Below are 22,683 nucleotides of genomic sequence, written 5' to 3' on the forward strand. Positions count from 1 at the left end.
AAATACGTACATAGAATAATTTCCTTCAATTTATTTAATTATAATATGATTTATATATATGTAATTATGTCATTGTATAGTTGATAATTTTCACGGGGGTCAAGTGGAGAACTAAATTACTGAATTGACCTTATCTCTTCTCCTTTGATAAAAAAAATCACTTCACTGACACCAATTGTGATATACAAGCATATTTTTATATGCTTATATAACTTATTAGGTAAATACTTAAAACATGCTTTTATCACACTTTTAAAACTCATAATGTAACTATTCTAATACATGATTGACTTAAGCACATTATTAATAATCAACCTATCCAAATTTTGTTTCCCAAAGACCGAAATTTCTACACAAATTGATCTTTGACAAGCAAAAGATTATATATTGATTAAAAATAACAGGCATTAATATATTCGAAGATTACAAAGTTTAACATTTACATGTTTTATCCTTGATTATAGTGATAAATATAAAACGCTTAAAGCGTGTGTGGTGTGCACTCAATAATATAAAACAAATAGTTGTAAAATAACTTTGTTTTACATACAAAATAAAAGTACTTATTAACAAATAGTAGACCATTCTGAAAGTATAAAGTTCAAAAATCTGAAAATAACTTGTAGTATTTTGGGTGTTTCTGTACTAGCAATTGTGTATCTAAAATACCCAGGACTGGAATTTATCTACACATCAGTTTGTAATCATTATAAACCACGGATAACTCAATTTGTGTAGAATATCACACAAACACTGGACATAAGACTAGATCTATTCAATCAAATGACTATATTTTAGGAAAATTATATAAATATAACTGCATGATGTTTCTTAAAAAGATTTATATTTTTCTTACGTTATAAAAGTAGACGAAGGTATCAAATAGTTTTCTAATAGGACAATGATTATTGATTGGTGTTACACCAAAAAGTCTTTATTATGATGATCCACATGGCTCACGGTTCACACAATTTGACACTTAAGTTTCCGGGTTCGATCTCATTCAGCGATAAATATAAAGGCATACTTTCTTGTAAACTTCTGTGTAAATAGCAATCAACACTATAATATAGGAAATTCATCATTATCATCATGTTTTTCCCGCTTGTCTTAGCGACTTAACCAATCTGAAAGCAGTGTATTACCCACGACTTCTACCGACATAGACTAATATTAAACCTATTAGAAATCTATTTGGATTCTTCATCCCTGGCCATAATTTTCTTAACTTATTAAGCACCTTATACTAAAACAAACCTTAACTAAACAACTATAATACTTTTGACTGTTCATTGCAGACAAGTAATTCAATCGTATCAAAAATAGCCAAGTGATATATTGTTACTAACTTACTAAAAATATATTTTTGGGTTAAGTTAAAACGAATATACGATAATGCGTTCAAAACTACATGTCTGTAAGACTTACTAAAATATATTAGTAAGTTTTGATAGAAATGATCTGAAAATGTAGTTGTTGATGCCAAAACCTTTAGATATCAAGACTTTGTATTAAGTTTAAATTTTTTATTCTTCTTTATAATAAATCAAATCTCGTCATAAGTAAAATAGTATTTCTTGACTAAAACTTAATTAACTATTTTACATTTCAAGTTCAAATTTTATTATAGTTAGTTTTACAGCATAATTAACTTTTTAAACGATTTACGTTAAAAAGTCGTGTAATCACTAACTTTTTAGGACGATTATTACGAATATAACAATGAATAATGATAATCTAAAAATGACGATCTCCGTACATAATTATATGAATCTCATTTACAATAGAAATTTAGTGCAATAAAAGTAGCAATGATGCTGCATTTAAGTGGGTACTGCAACCCATCTGCCATCAAAGAAATCCTGAAGGACTAACACCCCTAAACCGTTCATATTTTTTATATATTCAAGTGATGTGTATTTACTTCAATAAAATTTTTAATTCAAAATTGCGACACTTCAAATTTTTTATCTCGTTTATTCTTTATGTTACATGAGCGAGAGACTTAATCTGACTTTCTGAATCAAATTTTACGATATATAAATGATACATTATCTGTTACATTTAAATGAACTTAAGCTCGGAAATTTAAGGAAAAAAAAACCTAACATTATTTGAAATCTTTGGTAGTTTCTATATTAGTTTCATGTTTTGGTTTATTTTGCGTATACATGGTGTCTACTTTTTAATTGAATGCAAAATATTAAAGAAATCGATATTTCAGTGAAATTTAATCGCTAAATTCATATTAACTGCCATTTAAATGGTATTGCTATTGTAATAGATGCAAAAGAAAATTTAATTCCTTTCAAGTTCAGATTTTTTGTAAAAGTTAACAGACGATTTACTTAATTTAGAATTTTACAAGGTGCATTTAAAAAAAATCTTTTATGTATAGGCGAAAAAAAAAAGCAATACAGCCGAAACATCGGATAACACAGATTTTGTGTATGTAGTAGTTTAGCTTTTACATTTATCGTTCGTTTTCTGAAGCCCTTCCGAAACAGATATCCCGAAACTTTTCTACTTTAACTTAAAAACACAGTATTAACACTTGTTATGAGGCTTATGTAGCAGCACAGTGAAACATTGATGTCCTACCTCTAGTCTCTTAACATTTTATTTAGGTTTAGCGGTGGTATCACGGTGGTACCACTAAGGGTCCTCACAGGCCCTCAGCCGAAGTAATGTGTCATGAGAGCCATGAGCGCGATGCCGGCTAGAAGGGCAGCGAGGTGTTTAAGGGACTCCCAGCGGTCTTGTTCCCTCAGGAGATCCGGGAGTACGGTGACTAGGGCGATGTGTAGGAATCCGCCCGCTGTGAAGGGCGCTATCCAGGACGTTTTGGCTTCTGAAATTTTAAACAAAAAACATATTGAGTATTAAATATGCATGTACCTATAGTCCGCGACAAACTTCTAGTCCGCTCTGAAGTTGTTGCGCGCATGTGTAATCAGAGAACCAATGCGGTCGAACACAACTAGAAGCATATACTCCGTAGCAACGGTAAGGGCACACTAACTGCGCGATGTCTAGGGGGTCCCGCGCTGTCTTCGTCCTGCTAATCTCTACCATATGGTAGAGATTAGCAGGACGAATACTGAATATACTGTTGCGACGCGACTCGTTTCTATATTCAGAGCGGGTTCGAAGTTCCGCGCGGACTCTACCTTTGTAAGCCATAGATCTATAAATTTGATACATTTGTTAAATCTTTAAATAGTTGTTTTAGATAAAAAGTATAATTTATTGATATTTAACTCGTAACTAACGACTAGAAGTATAGAAAAAGTACTTAGAAACCAATTACAAAAAATGAAATAAAAATGTGACAGTTAAGCCCGCTCCACATTCTCACGAGAATCTCGCAAGAACGCGAGGAAAACCCATTTAGTATAGGCTCCACATTCTCGGTTCTCGTGCTTTTCTCGCGTTCTCGCGAGAATGTGGAGCGGTCTTTAAACTACAATATTTTTACCAATAGCATTTCTCGCTCCACTGCAAATGACTGCTGTCATTGCGCCTATCAGCCCAGCTGATGCGGTCGCCTGAATAATAAAAAAAAATCGATTAAAAAAACTGCAAATTGTATTAAAAATTTGTTTGAATTTGAATTCAATAGTATAGATGTATCTAGCGGGGCATATGTTTCGCGGTCCATAGACAAGGGAGTTAAATGCGATAAATATAACACTATCTGAAGGTGGTAGAACCCTTTGTGGTTGGACTTCGGCGTCACCACCGCCACACCTATTTCTACTTAATAACAGCAGTGTTAAGCGCTACTGTGTTTTGGTTAGAAGGGTGTGGTAAGGGAGATATACTTTTCCGAGGCGTTCCAGCTTAGTCATCAGGGGTAGCGGCGAATCTGTGGCCGACCTCAGGCCTCTAATCCTATCTGGGGTTGATTACTGATGTCCACGGGCGGCAGTAGCCACTTATCATCAAGTGAATTACATGCTCGTCTGCTACTCCTATATTATAAAAAAACTAACCAATTGTGCTTTAGCTGCCTCCCAGCGCGAGAAGCCACTTTTTAGTAGGATAGCGAAGTCTCCCACCTCGTGCGGAATCTCGTGGACTGAAACATATACAATTTTAATTTATTGTTATTGTTATATTATTACAAGCTTATTACTGTAGCACTGTTGGGTACAGCTTTACTTTAGAATAACGTTTAGCATAAAAATCTGCTGTTCTCAGCTGCCCCCGCGGCAGGGAGGATATGCCGGACTCTTACCGGCGAAAACCCCACGGTGTTCCTCTGGACGCCCTTTGCCGGGACTGCGATAATAGTACAACGCACTAGGTTAGGCTTGTGTCAACTCAAAGAAAAAGATGTAATTTGTACTTTAATTTAAACTATTTATTTTAATATAACGAAAGAATTGATTTAACTTCATTTTCCGAATTATATTTAATAATTACATTTGAAAGCTTCTATTCTATGTGGTGGTCGTGACAGTGATGGTTATTTATTTATTTAAAAATGTATTGCATCACCTCTAAGAATAAATGTATAAAAAGGCAAACATAATGCCTGATGGCATTCTCTACCAGGCAACCCTGGGTGGATGAAGAGAATTTGCAGCAGGTTAGTGGTATTTGGTCACATAGATCGTTGTGATGATGGTCATGTTGGTGGCATTGGTAGTAGTTAGTAGTAATTGGCAATGACGATGGTGATGTTAGTGGTTCTGATAGTGTCTCACCGAGGATGGCGAAGGTGGTGAGCAGGCCGACGCGGAAGCCCACGAGGAAGGAGCCGCCCACGGCGAGCCCGTGCGTGAAGTTGTCGATGGAGTTCGCCATCAGGTTGAGGTAGCCCGCCACCTTGGGTGCATAAAGTTATTAAATATTGTTTTATTTAATTGTCTTTGGAGAAAACTTTACAGAATAATAATTTTTATTTAGACCTTTGGCTCTGACTTCGCTCGCGTGATAAGTAATGTTTGACGCAGAATAGATGGTAGAAAAAGAAATCTATAAACCGACTTTCAATAATTCTTTTTTCAGATATATTTATACACCACTTTTAGTCTACACAAAAGAGGGCATCTTTATTTATAGCTTCAGTCTATCAATCTATCTAGTGTTTTTCCTACCTTCTAAGACTATTTCAAGTTTTATTATTACCTATATGCCTATTTTTAGTAAACAAAAATTTACAAATTTCGATATTTCTATGTCAAACATTGGATAGATAGATTATTATTAATAACGTGCGTAGATCACTTTGCTAGTAATGTTTGTCTACCCACAACAAATTCCAGATTCGTTACCCTACTTACTATCTATCACAATAAACAGTACTAACATCTTTCTTATCAGACTTTTCTTTAGTAGCAGTCAATGCCTTCTCTCTAGCCTCGCGTAGTATGCAGCGGCCCATCCAGCGGTTGCTCTTGTTGCAGCGTACCGCGCCATTGGTAGCCACCGCCGCACTGCAGCACGTGGCTTCACCTGGAAAATGGTTTATTTAGTTTTACAGATTTAAGGCTGCAATAATCTATTTTTACATGCGTTAGTATATTTCAGTGTTGAGTCTATTTAATCTATTATTTAGTTTGTAATTCTATAAAAAAATGAAATATGTTCAATGTAATATTCACTATGTACAATTTACACTAAAACTTTTTGGTATTTATACCGTGTTTATTATTTACTTAAATAAACATTTTTCCTTTTTCCCTTTATCTGAAGTATTCCTAACATAATGTCTACACATATTGTGTAAACATAAAATATTTAAAAATGATTTCCGTTCAGATTCACAAACCTTAAATTATATGATTTTGTATTTATTTTAGTAACCGTTAAATGAACTAATTACATAACTAACTAACTAACTATACTACAAAAAACAACTTATTTACAATATATACAAAAATGCAAGCAAGAACAATAATACAAATTCATAACTTAACATAACCTAACTTACTTCAGTCGATCACTATAAAATCTAAAGTTAAAATCACAACCAACCTTTAGTATTATTATTAAACACACACGTGTCGTACAGCTCTCGTGCAGTAACCGTACCGTTCCCCGCACAGATGCCCCCCTGATCTTTCCCCCTATTCTTCCTCTCCTTCTGCAGCAACTTCTCAATTTCCTCTATTTCTATCTGCTTTATAGAACCGTTGGTTTTGGGTTCCTCGGCTTCCTCGTGGTCCTCCGCGGCGGCGAATAACTTCTCCACGATGATGAAAACCAGCATCCCGAATAGACACCATAGACCGCATTTCATTGAAACGTGTTCGCCTTCTGTAATTAAAATTTTTTGGTCTTTATAACTTTTGTTTCCCATGTCTGTCTTATAATAGTAGTGTTGTACATTTTTTTTCGTATCGTTTACAAAAAGAGATTAAAAACAGACAATAATATAAAGGGTATCTGGTTTATAATTACGACAGGTGGTAGAGCCAGTATGGTTGGATCGGGGAGGTACTACCATTTGGCGGAAGGGTGTGGATGTCGGTTGATTTAAATATGTGGCCATCGTCTTAGCCATCACGAGTGGCAACACATCTGTATGTCCATCTTCAGGAATCTTCTCTATTCTATCTGAAGTTGTTTACAGGTCTCCATGGACAACAGAGAACCCTCACTATCAAGTGGTCTACTTACTCGTTTGCTTTTTGCTTATAAAAAGATAATACTATAAAGTGCTCCTGATATAACATTGCATGAAGTCTTGTTTAATTGGATTCACAGAGCAAACATGTTAATTAGTTTATACGATGATAAAACCCAACAAGCTTTGTTATTTATGTAACCGGAATACATCAGGATTATCGGAGAGGTTACGAGAAATTATAGTATATTATATAATACCTTTGAATATTTAACTTTAATAGGTTCACAAAATTTTGAACTATCAATTGTTTGTTACAAACTTTTACTAGATCTGTTAAGCATGTACTGAACTATGAATAAAAGCTTGTAAAATATAGTTACATTTATAGCGTGGGCTCGGAATCTAACCACCACATTAAATAATTTGTTGACCCCTGATTTAGAGACATATTACCTTTAGAGACAGTTATGCATGTTTTTTGAGAATTTAGGAGTCGCACACGAGCATGCAGTCCACCTGATGATAAGTGGCTACTACCTCTCATGGACATTTGTAACGAACCCCAGGTAGGATTAGATTCCTACCTGAGTTCGGCTACAGACGCGACGCTATCCCTGTAGACTAAACTGGACACCCTTCAAACCAGAACACTGCAGCGCAAACCTCTGCTGTTATTAGGTAGAATTAGGTGTGGCGGTGGTGCCGTCGGAGTCGAACCACAAAGGCTCCTACCACCTTCAAATATAACACGAATAAATCGATAACGAATTTCCCACGCTAAACAAATAAACGCTTATGTTATGACTACAATGTGTTAAAAATAGGTAAGTAACATTCGCAACATTAATCAATATAATATTAGCATACGAAATATGCATAGGTATGCGTCGCACTTTTATGTTATAGGTAGTTGATAGCTCACGTACATACTATCTATTGCCCCTGGCTTTATTCGCGAGATTTTTGAGGTCATGCTTACGACTTATGAGTTACGTACTTATAATGCGGTCGGTTAAACTAAAACTTATTGTATAAAAAGACCATGTTTTTTTCGAAACAAGACATAGGGACCCTACAAAAGTATAGAAAGTAGCCTATGTAAAATAATTCCCAGACATAGTTTTCATCTTGAAATAAAAATAACGCCCGAAATCGTTTAGAAGTTTCCAAATTTAGGTCGTGAAAACAGACGGTCAGTTTTTACAATCCATTTTATTATCTCATAGCACTGATAAAATATACCTAATATATGCACACTAATATTGCATAGGTAATTATAATGGTAATGACAAACTTCCAATGTATTTATAGATTCGTGTTAAAAATAACAACAAACAATAAAATCGCGGTCAAAGGCACGTGCTTAACCTGTTGTCAATTAACCATAATCTGATGAGTAACCACAACATATCACTGTTCTACTAACCATATTTATTGTTTACATTTTTTGTCTACCGCACAACAAGCTTGGAACCCAACACCTCGACGCGTGAATCATATGTGTGGTTATTAATACATTAAAACTAACTCTACGTTGTTGTAATAAGGTTGATATTTATGTTAATTGGCCGATATTGGCGACACAAAACCTCTACGCATTAATTATGATGCTATATAGATGCGAATGAGGAAAACGTTAGCATTTGACGTGAGTTTACAATGACAATGGGCGCTTATTATAAGGTGGATGACATAGAAAGATAATTAAGACTTCATTGATAAGAAGTTACGAATAATAAGAATTCTTAATTCCTAATATCTTTTCTTTAAATTGATATTAAGACGTCGAATAGAGCTGCTTTTTGAAGTGAAACTTCTTTAAGCCATAAGAGGGTAAGGATTGGCGTAAAGACTTTTGAAAAGGAAACGGTTACGCTGACGTATCGTTACAATAATAATAATAGTTATTATACATTGGTTACATATGATAATTATATACCAATCATTATATAATAATTCAATTTATTATGCGTGTAAGCATTTATACACGTATTTCTTTTTTTATAAAAGTATCAACCGAGCATGCAATTCAACCGATGGTAGATGGCTAGTGTGGCCTTGGACATCGGTATTCAATCACAGATAGAATTGGAGGCCCAACTGAAGTCGGGCATGGATGCTTTGCTACCTCTAAGACTGTGTTGGAACGCCGCAAAGAAATAGGTTTTCCTTACCACCACAGCGGTAACACTGTTGCTATAAGCCAGAAGTGGTCGTGACGGTGGTGCCATCGGAGTCTATCAAAACCGGTTCCAAGACTTAAGCAGTTAAGCATTTTTTACTACTCACATTTAGACACGCCATAAAAAATCACATTGTATATTTTTTGTTACATCCAAAGTCCTATTGTCAAATGTTTAGATTCTTACTTCCTATCCATGATTATGAGACCACTTCCTATGTTTAGGAAACTTCGCTGTTTCTATGCAACGTGTTTACTATGCTGTGATACATAACAGGAAAATACGTTTATGTTTATAGTAAAACGTGTGTACACTGATAGAACCTGTTTGTTCTTTACTTCCGGAAATTTGGTAAATGTAGTACAGTTTGGTTCCCAAAATAAAGTTTGACTAAAGTAGTCAATCACAATTGCCGCATTACTCCTGAGGACTAAGTTCGGATGCCTGATATTATATAAATGTACATTAAGTTTCCAATCAAATGTATAGAATATTGCATCGGTAATCTGCTGGTAAGATTAAAGCGCAAAGATGTTAAGTTCGAGCACGCAGTCCACTCAGATGGTAAGTGGCTACTGCCGCCCATGGACATCTGTAATCAACCCCAGATAGGATTAGATATTCCTACCTGAGGTCGGCCACAGATGCGCCGCTACCCCTGAGGACTAAGCTGGAACGCCTCGGAAAAGTCTGTCTCCCTTACCACACCCTTCAAACTGGAACACAGCAGCGCCTAACACTGCTGTTATTAGGTAGAAATAGGTGTGGCGGTGGTGCCGCCGGTGCCACCTTCAAAAGATCATTGCCAGTGTTGTGTGTGTGCCAGTGTGTCATTGCAAGCGTAATCAACACCAAGTAGAATTGCAATTTACCAAATATTGACCAAAGTTGCATTGCTAACATTAAAGGACTAATGAGGAACGCCTTGTGTAATTCCTTCACCTTTTAAAACCAACAGTTTTGAAAAGGCAGAAAGGCATAATGGTGGTAACACACTATTACACGTCTTAGTATGACGCCCCCTTTACCTTTTAACGTGAAGTAACACTTTCCACTTACCTTTAGTGCTCGCGAGGTCATGTTGCCACGCTTCAGGCAGTAAGTGGAGGAACACGTCGCCCAGGAGACCGCCTACCGCGAAGCTTAACAGTATCCTGAGGGTTGCTGCACCCGCTGGAACAAGAAAAGTAACAATATAATTTGCGTAAATTTAGGTTAGGTTAGGTTACGTAAGATTTTTATCCCTTCAGAAACGCGGACGATTGCTATTAGCATGGTTCCGACAAATAGCGTCCTCAAGAACACCGTGGGGTTTTAGTTGGTAGGAGTCCGGCAATCGCTTTCGCTGCAGTCGCTTGAGGAACCCATGCAGGATTTCCTCACAAAAAAGGGGTATAAATGTTTACAATATATTTTTGGACAAATCTCATATCTCTTACTTATTCTAATAATGGAAAAATAGATGAATATTTAATTTATTTATGTCCATTGCGCTCCTACCAGCAGAAACTAATTTATCTATGAATATTTCAATGGACATTTCAATGGTAATTTTAATTCTAATGAATATGCTTAACAACGGCTGCGTTAGGTACTAAGCAACCTCATTTTAGACACTCACGAATTAATAACCACTATTACTTATTAGCCTTATCTTTAACCTACTATTGTCCCACTGTTGGGTGCGAGATTCTTATAGGATAAGAAAGGCATGGGATATAGTCCACTTTGCTTGCCAAGTGCCTTTCAAAATGTGGGAGAAAATAGGCTTAGAAACTAATAAAATTGTAGATATGGTAACCTGACATTGACTCTGATTATATTCCAAAGGTCAATGGCAGAATACATCGCATACTAATACATGTAAATTATATAACAATGTAATTTATATCCGCTCTTAAATACGACGGAATACAATTTTCAAATTGTGCGTTAATGTAAATGGAGAAATTCCTTTGCCGCGCATGGACATCAATCAACCCCAGATAACATTAGATTCCTACCAGAAGTCGACCACAGATAGACAAAAAGGAAAGAAATAATTATAGTTTAAAACTAAAAACCACGCTAAAATGGCACAAGGAAAAACGTTAATCCTGATTCCTGACGATCCCGATGAGAAGAATGGGATAAAATTACTAAAATCGTGTATTATCATCGTTCTCTATAATTGTTCAAAATTTTAAATTAATTGGTCCGTTCAAAGTGGGCAATAATCAAGTTCAAAGATTCCGTTACATACATACATAGTCAAGCTAATAAAAGCGTGGTATAAAGAGAGGTTATTATTTTAATCACAGACATACATTATAATTTAATTCCCTATTGTATGTTTATATGACAGATGCAAGGTTATCCGATAAACAGAGATAAAAATAGAGAGGATAAAAGAACTTATCCTCGTATTCACAATTTCTGACCGATAAACAATTGATAATCTTATCTCCAAAACATATTGAGAAATGGTTAATTCCATCGTATGTTAATAAAATAAATCGCGTTTACCTTAAAATGGTAATTTAAAATGCATTATTTTATAGTCCTCGTAAAACTGCTAGTCCGCTCTGAATATGGAAATGAATCGCGTCGCCATAGTAAATTGTTTGACTACACCTGTTTGCAACAATTTCAGAGTGGACTAGCAGTTTGGCGCGGACTATATCAGAACGCAGAAGATAATGATTTTCGAACATGTGCATGTATAGATATGGCTGTCGGTATTTAACATATGAAGTGTTGTTGGATCCGTATAAATTGTGTGAGTGATATAGATTACATTTCTATTTATACATTTTTGTTTTAATAATCATACTGCTTCAATTGCAGGAACGTCTAATATACAGAATAACTAAATTCGTGTAACTATTGGGCTTTGTCCCTTTACGCAATAGAACTTTTACAAATGTGACGTGTATTATCTTGATAATTAAAACATTTGATTAAATGTACTTAAAACCGGTCTAAACAACTTATTTAATGGAGTCAAGGGACTGAATATGGCCTTAAGTCGCCGATAGTCACTCGTATACGATGCTTAGGATATTAGTAATGGAAGGACACGAGACCTTTCATAGTCCTTTGACGTAAACAATATATTATTCTACCATTCTGAGCACGGATCTCCTTTCAGATTGAGATGGGTTTATCGCAGGCCAAGTGGATTGGTAGATTTCACACGCCTTTCAAAACCTTTTTTTAAACTGTCATGTAGTAAGGCAGATATAGACACAGGTCTGTGAGTTTAGACTGTAGATTAACTAATGTTTTGCTTTATCGCTACTGAAGCTATAACAGTACTAAGAATAATGTAATTTCTAATATGCACATAATTTTGCAAAATCAATGGTCTGGGAATCCAACTACGGCTCTCCGATAGAGGCAGTTCCATTCTATAGGTTAATCATTATATAGCATACGAGTATGCTAAGTCATGCTCCTATTTGTGTACACACACTAGAGTAGAGATTTAATTTCCCATTTCCAAAATGAAGAAAAAAAACATTATACATGAACAATTCATAATTTAGATTTTAAACAAACAAACAGTTCTGTTTTATTCACATTAGTTACGTAAATGTAATCAAGGCCTTAATATCACTACCATATTGACCAGGTGATATCGATGTGTGTATTAATCGGTTTATAAGATTACAAGCAATTAAAGCAGTGATTTAGTGATAACATCGAAACTCATATAATTTAAAGATAAGTTGTGTACTTATGATAACGAATTGTTGTTATGAAGAGTACTTGGGGCAGAAAAGCAAGCAAACTATGAAATTAATCCTTTAATTACACGTTTTCGAAATGTTCTATATGTATCAGATATAGTAGGACATTAGATCCCAATTCATATTGATTATTATGACTAAGAAATGCTAAATTTTGAAAGATACACCGTCGTGATGACGGGGCAAGATACTTGTTAAAATATTTGACAGTCTGCGTATTCGTTATTCGTCGATAATGTGAATTGAGGACATGTTAACCAAGTAGTTTCAAGGTCCATCGACTATTTTCATGTGATAGAATAAACAAACGAGCATGCACATGATTATCTAGTACTAAATACTCAGTGAAATCCATGTACAGACGAGCACCCCTTTTAAGATGGCAAAACGGAGAGTATTGACATCCTATTTGGATTTGATTATACATGAGATGGTAACAAAGGCACACATACAATGTTAATAGCTAGAAAAATCTCGGAAAAAAACAACGAAGATCGAATAGTTCGAGCGGTGACATCAGACTTAATAAATCCTTTTTTTTTCAAAGGGACTAATGAATAAGAAACAAGATGCATGAATTTTGGAGATGCCTAGAGTAAACGTATTTTTCTTGTTATCTTCACTAAAAATACACGGAATCCAGTGGACTGTCTTTTATTTTTGATTTGTACATGAATACTTTTTATGTATACCAATTACCACTGTAGTGGTCAGTTGCTTCTCAATTACCTAAAAAGAAACTTATTGTTATTTTGCAACGCTTCTTTTTACCACTTGAACAACATTGCAGTCTGTTCTACTGTACATATTTGTTGTCCAGACTGTTTTCTGTACAACAATACACAGTACGCTAAAACAATGAGGGTTCACTACTGCAAACAATCGGTCAACTGTCAGTCAGTCCGTCTGTCACCAGCGACCCTTATCGCGTCCTTATACCAATGTCATACGGTTGACTATCAACTCTCGACGCTATCGAAGCCTGAGCTCTCACGTATTGATAGAGCCTGATAAGGATGGGATGCTGGCGATAATGCTAATGTACCAATTATTGTGCTTGCGCGGTTTAAGCCAACTTTATAGATTTACGAAATTCTTTACAGTACAATGTTCGTTGTAGATATCGTAATGTTTTTCACAATTGAAGTCTTTTATCTTGTCTTGTCTATTTCAAAAAGAGAATATTTTAAATAAAATATTAACAATTTATGCTTCATGATTTCTTTTAACTTATTTATAAGAAATGTTATACTGTGTAGGTATATTTATTGGTAAGATAAACTTATTACGGCAACTGATTCCATTGAAGAGCAACAAGAGGTTAATAGATATAAATATTGATAGCTTAAACATATTTATTGTATTATCGACATCGTATCGTATATTTCTTAGGAATATCATTGATATTCGTGTTAAATAATACAGGGTAATGAGATAGTTCTATAAGTGTTATACCAAAAAATAGTGTTCTTACTGTAGTATGTACCTGGGCCTGAAACTCCTAATTCTGATCTTCTACGGTGTGAGACGCGTAAATAAAATATTGTTTTTAAGCCAAAAATATCTTAAAATAAGGAAACACGAAAGAAAGACGTGGTAATCCATCAGGTGCAATGCATTTTTATTTACAACGTCAAAATTATAAAAAATACAGTTTAATGGTACTATGCTCAAATTTATTACGTATTTTTTAGTAATTCGTAATAATTAGATTCAATTTTACATCAGAGTAATTCTTATTCTTAATCGTAATTCCTCCCACATTCACGTGCCCGGAACAATTTAAGTAGAACCGCATAGTTTTCCCCCTTGCACTGATAACCCTCTGTGCACATTATATCTCATAAACAGAGCTCACCCACTGACCCTGTTTACTCGCCGATGTTTCACTGTTTTTATTTATATCCCTACATGGCACGATACATTCCGTCTGGTTGTCTTTTTGCTTAAATCATTGACATGAACTAAGGACAAGTTACTAGCGGGCAAAATTTGAAATATACAAAATACACCAATAAGTGTAAATCGACTTCAGTCGCTCTCGCGCGGCGTAGTAATTCACACGTATGTCACTGTACACTTTAAACGTCATTATTTTAGTCTTCTAAGCCTCAAAATGCCTTCTTGTGCAATACGTAAATGTACAAATTGTGCAAAAAATAAAAAAGCTTCATGGAATCACATATCACAAGTAAATTAGGAGAAATTATTATATTTCGTGTTTTGTCCGCCATGATTACGTAACTGACAAGAAAGAGACAACGTATTTCTTCCACAAGCGAAGACCCACAGTAGAGACGCAAAATTTACGTCATATTTACGTATGAATGAAACTTGAAACGTAATGTCAAACTCTAGTTGTCTTTTTTATAATATTGTTCCAATAGCTCTGTCCCTTATGGAATATTTGTCTATGTAGTAATATGCAAGTAAAATGGAAAATAAGCATGTGTGTGTCAATGCACTCGCAGTTCTCTCAGTTTCGAGTTGTTTAGTTGGCATGTAACCTATCTATAGTATAAAACATCATTGGATGGAATGGCATTTTAAGTAACCATTGTTTAGGTTTTGTTACAATAAAATTTTAGTAAGTTTTTTTTATAAATTCCTGTACAACTCCGAGAATACATTGCACAGGAATGATGAGCTGATATTCTTTTGTTACAAACTGCGCTGCGACTTCTGGGAAGAGATAGAAGAAAGAAAAGAAGAGAGAGGTAGAAATAGGTGTGGCGGTGGTGCTGCCGGAGTCGAACCACAAAGGGTTCTATCACCTTTTTTCCCCACGTCCATTATTATTAAATTAATAATCAATCCAATTTTTACCTACCAAGGATCGAGATTCGACAATGTACGAAGCATAGATATACTACTAATAAAGACGTAGTAGTAGATATCTATGGTACGAATTCTATTCAAATATCAATCTCTAGTTATTAATCAAACTATCATGAATATGATATTGTATTTTTAATTTTGTTCTGGGTCTATTTATGTGTGTGTATGTGTGTGTGTGTGTGTGTGTGTGTGTGTGTGTGTGTGTGTGTGTGTGTGTGTGTGAGGTAACTATAGAGGAACTCCTCGTATGTCGCTAAAGCATAATTTCTTTGAGATCATGCTAAATTCGCCAGTGTTCGAACGAAACTATAAAACAATGATAAGAGGATATCGATAGCTTTCCACATCACGACGCCGGCTAGCAGCGTGCATCGTGATCCAACAATTACTAAGATAACGGTGTATATACGGATACACATAAATGGAATTCATAATGGAAACCTTATTTATAAAAATAAAACTTGCGGGTGTAACGGTAATTTGTTAAGATTAGCAATTCAAATGACGATATTACAGCTGACAATAGCTGCAAAGTTATAGGTAAGATAACCATGGGTATACTACTCAATTACGTTTATGGTATCGGCAAAAAGACAATTTACTAAAGTCTTTGATGTAGTACCTACTTATGGAAATGTTAAAAGACCGTTAAACACCGTAAAGAACGGTCGTTGATGGGCAACCGCTATTGGTGTATTTACTTAAGGCTGAGTCTATCAATACAGGTACTGTACAAACAATTTATAATTATTAAAACGGTTACCGTACGAATAATTTATAATTATTAATACGGGTACTGGACAAACAATTTATTATTATCCGATTCGAACCGGTAGATTTTGAGAAATCTCAAAAAAAAAAAATTTTTTTTTTGAAACCTAACCTATCCTAACCCCTATATGCCGGAGGATTAAAGTAAAAAAAAAAAAAAAACCTAACCTAACCTAACCAATTGAATAAATGTACGAATAAATATATTTAAAAAAAAAAATTGAATTTGTCACATTGTTTAAAGAAAAAAAAATGAATAAATGTACGAATAAATATATTAAAAAAAAAATGAATATTTAAATGTACGAATAAATATAATTTATTAGTCCAGTACCTGTACAAATAGTCACATTGTTTACTTAATTACGTCTTCAGAGGATATCTTAAGCTATCGGTCCAACCTGATATTATAGAACAGAAGACGTTATACTTTTAAAACGACCGATATTTAATAGTCAACGATAAGTACTTCCCTCCACGAATTCGCGTTGGAGCACCCTATTGGAATATGCTCCAGGGAAAATTCTTGAAGCAAAACCCATACTCTGTCATATAAGAGCCTTGGGTTACATCATTCGTAAAAGATAATTTTCAAGTTACGTTATTAAGATTGTATTTACTTAATTTAAATGTAGTGAATACGAACAAAAGTATCGTATGCGTAATTTATTATTTGATCATCTGGTTAAACAATCACTTTGTAATATTGGAATAATAGGTAATTCCGTCACGGACTACTGCGCACTACACAATAGGAATATTGAGAAAATGTGTATGAAATGGTCAGTCACTAAATAACGTTAAGATTTTCTGTATACGATATAGAAGTATACCTGATATACCTTGAGATATACCTGAGGTCGTCCAGATGTATTACTACTTGTAAGGACTAAGTGAAGACCCCTGACGAACGCCGCCTTTAATTGTCTGATTCTAACCACACCCTTCAGTGTGAAACACTGCTGTTTTAGGCAGAAATAGGGCTTGCAGTAAACTATAATAGTATTTGCGCTGTTGTGTACTTGGTTTAAAAGTTCAGTAAAACGTCTGCAGACATACTAAAGGCATTAAGACTAAAAATATCCTGATCCAAGTCAGCCCTGGTCTCAATATACTTTAATTGAAGGTGGTAGAACCCTTTGTGTCGACTCCGGCGGCACCACCGCCACACATATTTCTGCATTATAACAGCAGTGTTAAGCGCTGCCCTGTTCTGGTTTGATGATTGTGGTAAGGGATACATACTTTTCCAAGGCGTTCCAGTTTAGTCCTCAGGGGTAGCGGCGTACCTATGGCCGACCTCAGGTAGGAATACCTAAACCTATCTGGGGTTGATTACAGATGTCCATGGGCGGCAGTGTCCACTTACCATTAGGTGAAAGGCATGCTCGTCTGCTACTCCTATATTACAAAAAAAAAGGAAAAAACACTTGTTATGGGTTTCAGATATGCCTATTCTACTTGTAATGCCGTTTAAAATGAGATGGATTACATAAAAACGAAAACAATGCGATTTTCCACGTGCGCTATGATTAGTCTACAATGCAGCAAACATTCCATAAATATCTCGGTAAAACACGTACAATGTTGTATTGAGGAAGTAAAGAAACAGTATATCGCCAATAAATTTGTAATGGTAAAATAATAACAGTAAATATAGCATGTTTATGTTGATTCTGGTTTTAGAGCAAGGTTTTCGACCTCCAAAGTTTTTGCATTAATGATGTTTTTATTGGTGTTTTATATGATCCGGTATTACAGCCTGTTTTATGTGGTTGTATACAAGAATCAGTTGATTTCTTCATTTATATCAAAAATCCAAAAATACTCAGATTAGAATTTAAAGTGGTAGAACCCTTTTTGCGGTTATGGATTCAATTCTTGAGGTCGCCGCCTCGATACCTATTTCTGACTAATAACAGCAGTATTAAGCGCTGCTGTGTTCAGATTTAAAGGGACATCTAAGGCGTCCCAAATTAGTACTTTGGGGTAGCAACACATCTGTAGCCAACCTCTGATATGTCTCTAATCTTATCTGGGGTTGATTACGGCTATGGGCGACAGTGACCACTTACCAAGTGGATTGCATGTTCATTTGCCACTTCGATATTATAACAAAAATGTTTTGTCCTAACGACTGTAATAATTGACGGCTGGTCTTTAAATACTATCAGACAATATCCGAATACAATAACGACAATGTAACATTCAAGATGTCATACACAACTCATCTTTAATTAATTAGCGCGACGCTCCTACCAACATTGTTTGCGTAATGTCATATCTGTATGTACGAGTATCATATTCATATCGTACATCGTGCTATGCAAGAGCAATCTGTGTTCATTAATGAAGTGCGATCATTGGACAATATAAAAAGAGAGGACGAGATATTAATATGATTTTTTCTAAACTCCATTGCAGATTTTGCTGTGTTCTTTTTTATAATACAGCAAACGAGCAAGCAGTCTACTTTGCTGGTAGGCCACTTGAAGTCGGTCATAAATGCGTTCATACCATTGTAGATTAAATTGGAATTTATACAAGAACACAGCAGCGCTTAACACTGGTTATAAGAGGGAATCAGGTGTAGCAGTGGTGCCATGCCATGGTCACCATGGCCCCAAAGACGAGAGAAACACCCAGGTCTATGCCTAAGTCTGTACCTATTATTTAGACACCTATCTCACTCCGTCTCGCACAGGTCAAATAAATGTAGTATCTTACAAAAATAGAGATATTTTATTTACTAGCACAACGGTTAGTTTTTAACGTAAAGTTTCGTGACTTTTGCGTAAAATGAATAATATAAACTTGTTATCACTACAAATTGTATTATTCTATATTATGCGAATACTATACATATATGACGGTTTGTAGGTACGTAGATAAGTAGTAAATCTCTTTATTCACTCAACCCTATTCAACCCTGTAATGGATTCCTTTATCTCGTAGACGCAGCTGTTCTATAAATGGATTATCAAGTACTAACCTATTTATTGAACCGAGAAATTGTATTTCTACTGATTTTTTGTAAGATTGAAGCAAAAAACGAGCATACAGTCCACCTGATGGTTTTTTTGGCACCCAGATTTTAAAGGGGACTTCCCTGCGAACAGGGAGGGGGTGAATGCTCATAATGCACTACCACCAGTGTCGCGAGGATGCCTGGTAGTGTAGGACTCATCCTTAAGGGACGCCTACTCTCTAAACATCTCCTTTCTGGCTTTAGTCCTCGGGAATTCTACAGCCGTCGTCGGACGGCGACCTTTTAGTGGGGAAAAACAGTGCCCATAAGTGTATGTGGTCACAGCAGACGTGGACATGACGCGACGTGGCCGACTGTGTCGAACTCTATATAGAGCAGGGGTTCTTCCTAAACGTGATCATTGTGCGTTGCCACTTCTGAGGACGATAGTTCCCACAAAATTATGTAAGATGGCCGGCATCCACACCATTCCACCGAAATGCAAGGACTGCTTCACGCTAGAATTAGGTGTAGTGCTACCTCGTCGGCAGTTTATTATATTTGTCGAGTCTTTTGGCTTCAAATGTATGTAACTATTTTTACTGACGTTTAAACTCATGTAAACAAGAGCACACCTAAGTCGCAGGCAAAAACTATCTTAAAATTTCCTAACTGAAATAGATAAGTTCACCATTTAAGAGATATCTTCGTATCTAATAGAAATCTGTCTAGAGTTGGCACTCGATTACCCAATTTTCGTAATAATTTCTCAACCAGTTGTCAGTTGCGCTTAACCATTCAAATCAGTAGTTTTGTCAAGTGGGTCTTTTATTATAGATAAAAGTACCAAATGTCGCAGTTAACTTGTAAAATGAATTATTATAGCTGATGGACAAATGGAAATGTATAGACAGTAATGTCTTAGGTTATACAGCTGTATAGCTGGGGAGCTCCCCAGGTGTACAGTTTAGATCCATTTAGAATATACTTAACATTATTCTGTTATTTGATTATTTCTAAATATGAAAAGAGAAACGAGTTGACATTTATGTAAATTTTTTTAGCTACAGTGTTATATTTAAGTTTAGAAGGTGAGTTCCTCTTTGTCACATAAACAAAGGTGGGCCTACATAAGAATGAGTCCTGGCATCGTATATCATGTGCTCATAAACCTGGTATGGTAAATAAAAGTTTAAAGAAACATACAAAAATATGCTGGGTTTTTGAATTTCTACATCTCGGAGCATACAGAAAAGCTTTACCAAAAAAACTAGAGCACTTAATGGATAAAATTCGATACATTGTTCTTTGTATATAAGTACATAAGAATTGGTCACAAAGCATGTTTCTTAAAGACATCAGTAAGATCTAGAAGACGGTAGAATGTAATAAAAAACAATATTCATGCACATTAACACAGATTGTAAGATCTGTGCCAAAATTCAAACCGCAAAAGATTAGGTGGCAATGACCTTTGCTATAAGAATTTTATTCTCAAAGTTGAAGTAGTATAGTTTAGTCACCATTGCACATGAAACATTCTTTGTTCATGTCAGTGTGATAATTTTCTGTTATGCAGTAATATTCTTTGTGTAATAATGTTTAATAAATAATATTTAGTAGATGGTATTTTATTGTTATATTTATAGAGTTCTAACTCAATGCATACAGCAAGATGCTTTTGTAATTCTTTACAATAGGGCGGTAGGGCCAGATTGACCTATAACTACATGCTGAACAATAGGAACTGAGAACTAAGCAAAAGTCTTCATTAAAAGTTTAGAACAGGAAAGTACTGATAAAAGATAACATTTATAAAAATATCTAAAAATAATTTAGCCCTAAATGGGAAGTTGAAGCAAATATAATTATTTTGGGACCTTACTTGATGAAATAAAAATATTGGCGATGAAAATAATTGAAATACGGAGCTTTTTTGTAGGTGAGTGTATAGCTCTGGCAAGGGGTACCACTGCTGTACCTATTTCTCGGGTGAAGTAGTTTCTTATGAAAGGAAGTGGATGCCGCCTGACCTGCGAGGTGAATATCTTAATCTTCAATAGTGGTAATACATTTGTAATAAACTTTAGGTGTTCCTAAACTGTTCCATATAGAGTTCATAACAGATGTCCATGCGCAAAAGTTACCAATTACCATCATATGGACTGCTTGCTTGTTTGGCACTTCAACATTATAAAAAAAATTGGTAATTAACCTTATTAGCTTTAGGACTAAGTAAAGTTGATCTCTGGAAGATTATTGAAGATTATATGGTGAATAAAGGATTATATGGTAGTTTATGAAATATTCTTTGTTACAAAAAATAAATATTAATATAATAAAAAAATTCTAATTTAAATCTACAATTTCGATGATCTTTACTGAGTTCTAGCAATGGTCTTAGTTGGTACATCTCAAGAATATCCAGCATAATTTTATTGCAAATATAATAATAACATTAATAAGTGAGTGATAATAATTTAACATAAATATGTATGAAACATGAACATTGCTTATTAAATGATAACTTAGGTTATTCCTTGCTGATATTAATTTAAGAAAATAATGCGAACAATAGATCGAACAAAAAACGAAATTGAAGATTTAAACAGTTCATGTTTGTGACGACGGAAAATAAAAGTAAACAAAGGAACGTTGACAACAATTTAAGATAAATTGCGCGTATTGTTTTGACAAAATACTGTTCAATATACTTTAAACAAAGAAACACATGGACGATCTACTTTTACCGAAATGTGACGACAAAATTATAAATAGTTCCACACAAAGATGCACTTACCTCCGTCTTTAAAAGTAGCTGTTTCGTCTATCGGGATGATCAGCAGCGGTAGGATTCCACTAAGACCGACTAAAACAGATGCCAAAGCCGCAAACAACCACGGGTGTTCATCTAATTCGTCCATAATTCCATAAAAATATTCTGGAAAAATTCCCGCCACTATCGTACTTCCGGATGTTTCCATGTTTATTTTTTTATAGTTTACTTTTTAACACCAGCCAGTTCTTTTTTCCGTTAGTATAGATAAAGTCCTTACTAGGAATGATATTTTATTTCATTATTTTAAAATTAAATAAGAACATCAGCCGCCCAGACGAACTAATCTGCACTGAGATTGAGCGCGTCCGTTCGTGAAAAGTTTTTATCTTCACAGATTGCAGATTACAGTATCTCAATCCTGCTCTCACACTTAAAAATATTTGACTGCTAAACGACTTTATTTCATCTTCAACTGCGATATATTGCGCACCGCTCATGAATTACATAAAACACAACACGACAACACAGCTGCAATGACGACTTGCAATGTAGAAAATGACGAATGAATGAATTGAAACGAAGAAGAGATTAAAAATATTGTTTGTTTTCTTTGAAACAGTGTTTCCATGCTCAGTATCTTTTAAACTAATTATTCATATTTTTTGTAAGTATTCTTATTATATCTATTTAATGTTTTATAACTAAATATACAGAAACATGTAAAATTTAAGTTTTCAAAGATTGTGGTAATCCAACCAACGCCAACCATGTTTGTAAGAGAGCAACACTTGCTTTATACGTCATTTCAAGTAGGGGTGTCACTTACATTAGTT

General features: G+C 34.9%; 1 protein-coding gene across 1 annotated transcript; it reads right to left on the reverse strand.

Annotated features, from left to right (window-relative positions):
* Nucleotides 1–86: 86 nt before the first annotated feature.
* Zip99C (Zinc transporter Zip99C) lies at nt 87–22,424 on the reverse strand. Its single transcript, XM_073079653.1, has 8 exons — nt 21,872–22,424; nt 9,823–9,936; nt 5,986–6,267; nt 5,318–5,463; nt 4,713–4,833; nt 3,996–4,081; nt 3,479–3,548; nt 87–2,851 (listed from the first exon to the last, which is right to left on the reverse strand). The coding sequence occupies exons 1-8, from the start codon at nt 22,053–22,055 to the stop codon at nt 2,676–2,678; spliced, it is 1,179 nt and encodes a 392-aa protein (XP_072935754.1). The 5' UTR covers nt 22,056–22,424; the 3' UTR covers nt 87–2,675.
* Between the last annotated feature and the right edge of the window lie 259 nt (nt 22,425–22,683).

The sequence above is a fragment of the Epargyreus clarus genome, unplaced genomic scaffold (genome assembly GCF_041222505.1).
Source record: "Epargyreus clarus isolate Ecla_fem2 unplaced genomic scaffold, WU_Ecla_fem_2.2 ptg000002l, whole genome shotgun sequence".
NCBI lineage: Eukaryota > Metazoa > Arthropoda > Insecta > Lepidoptera > Hesperiidae > Epargyreus > Epargyreus clarus.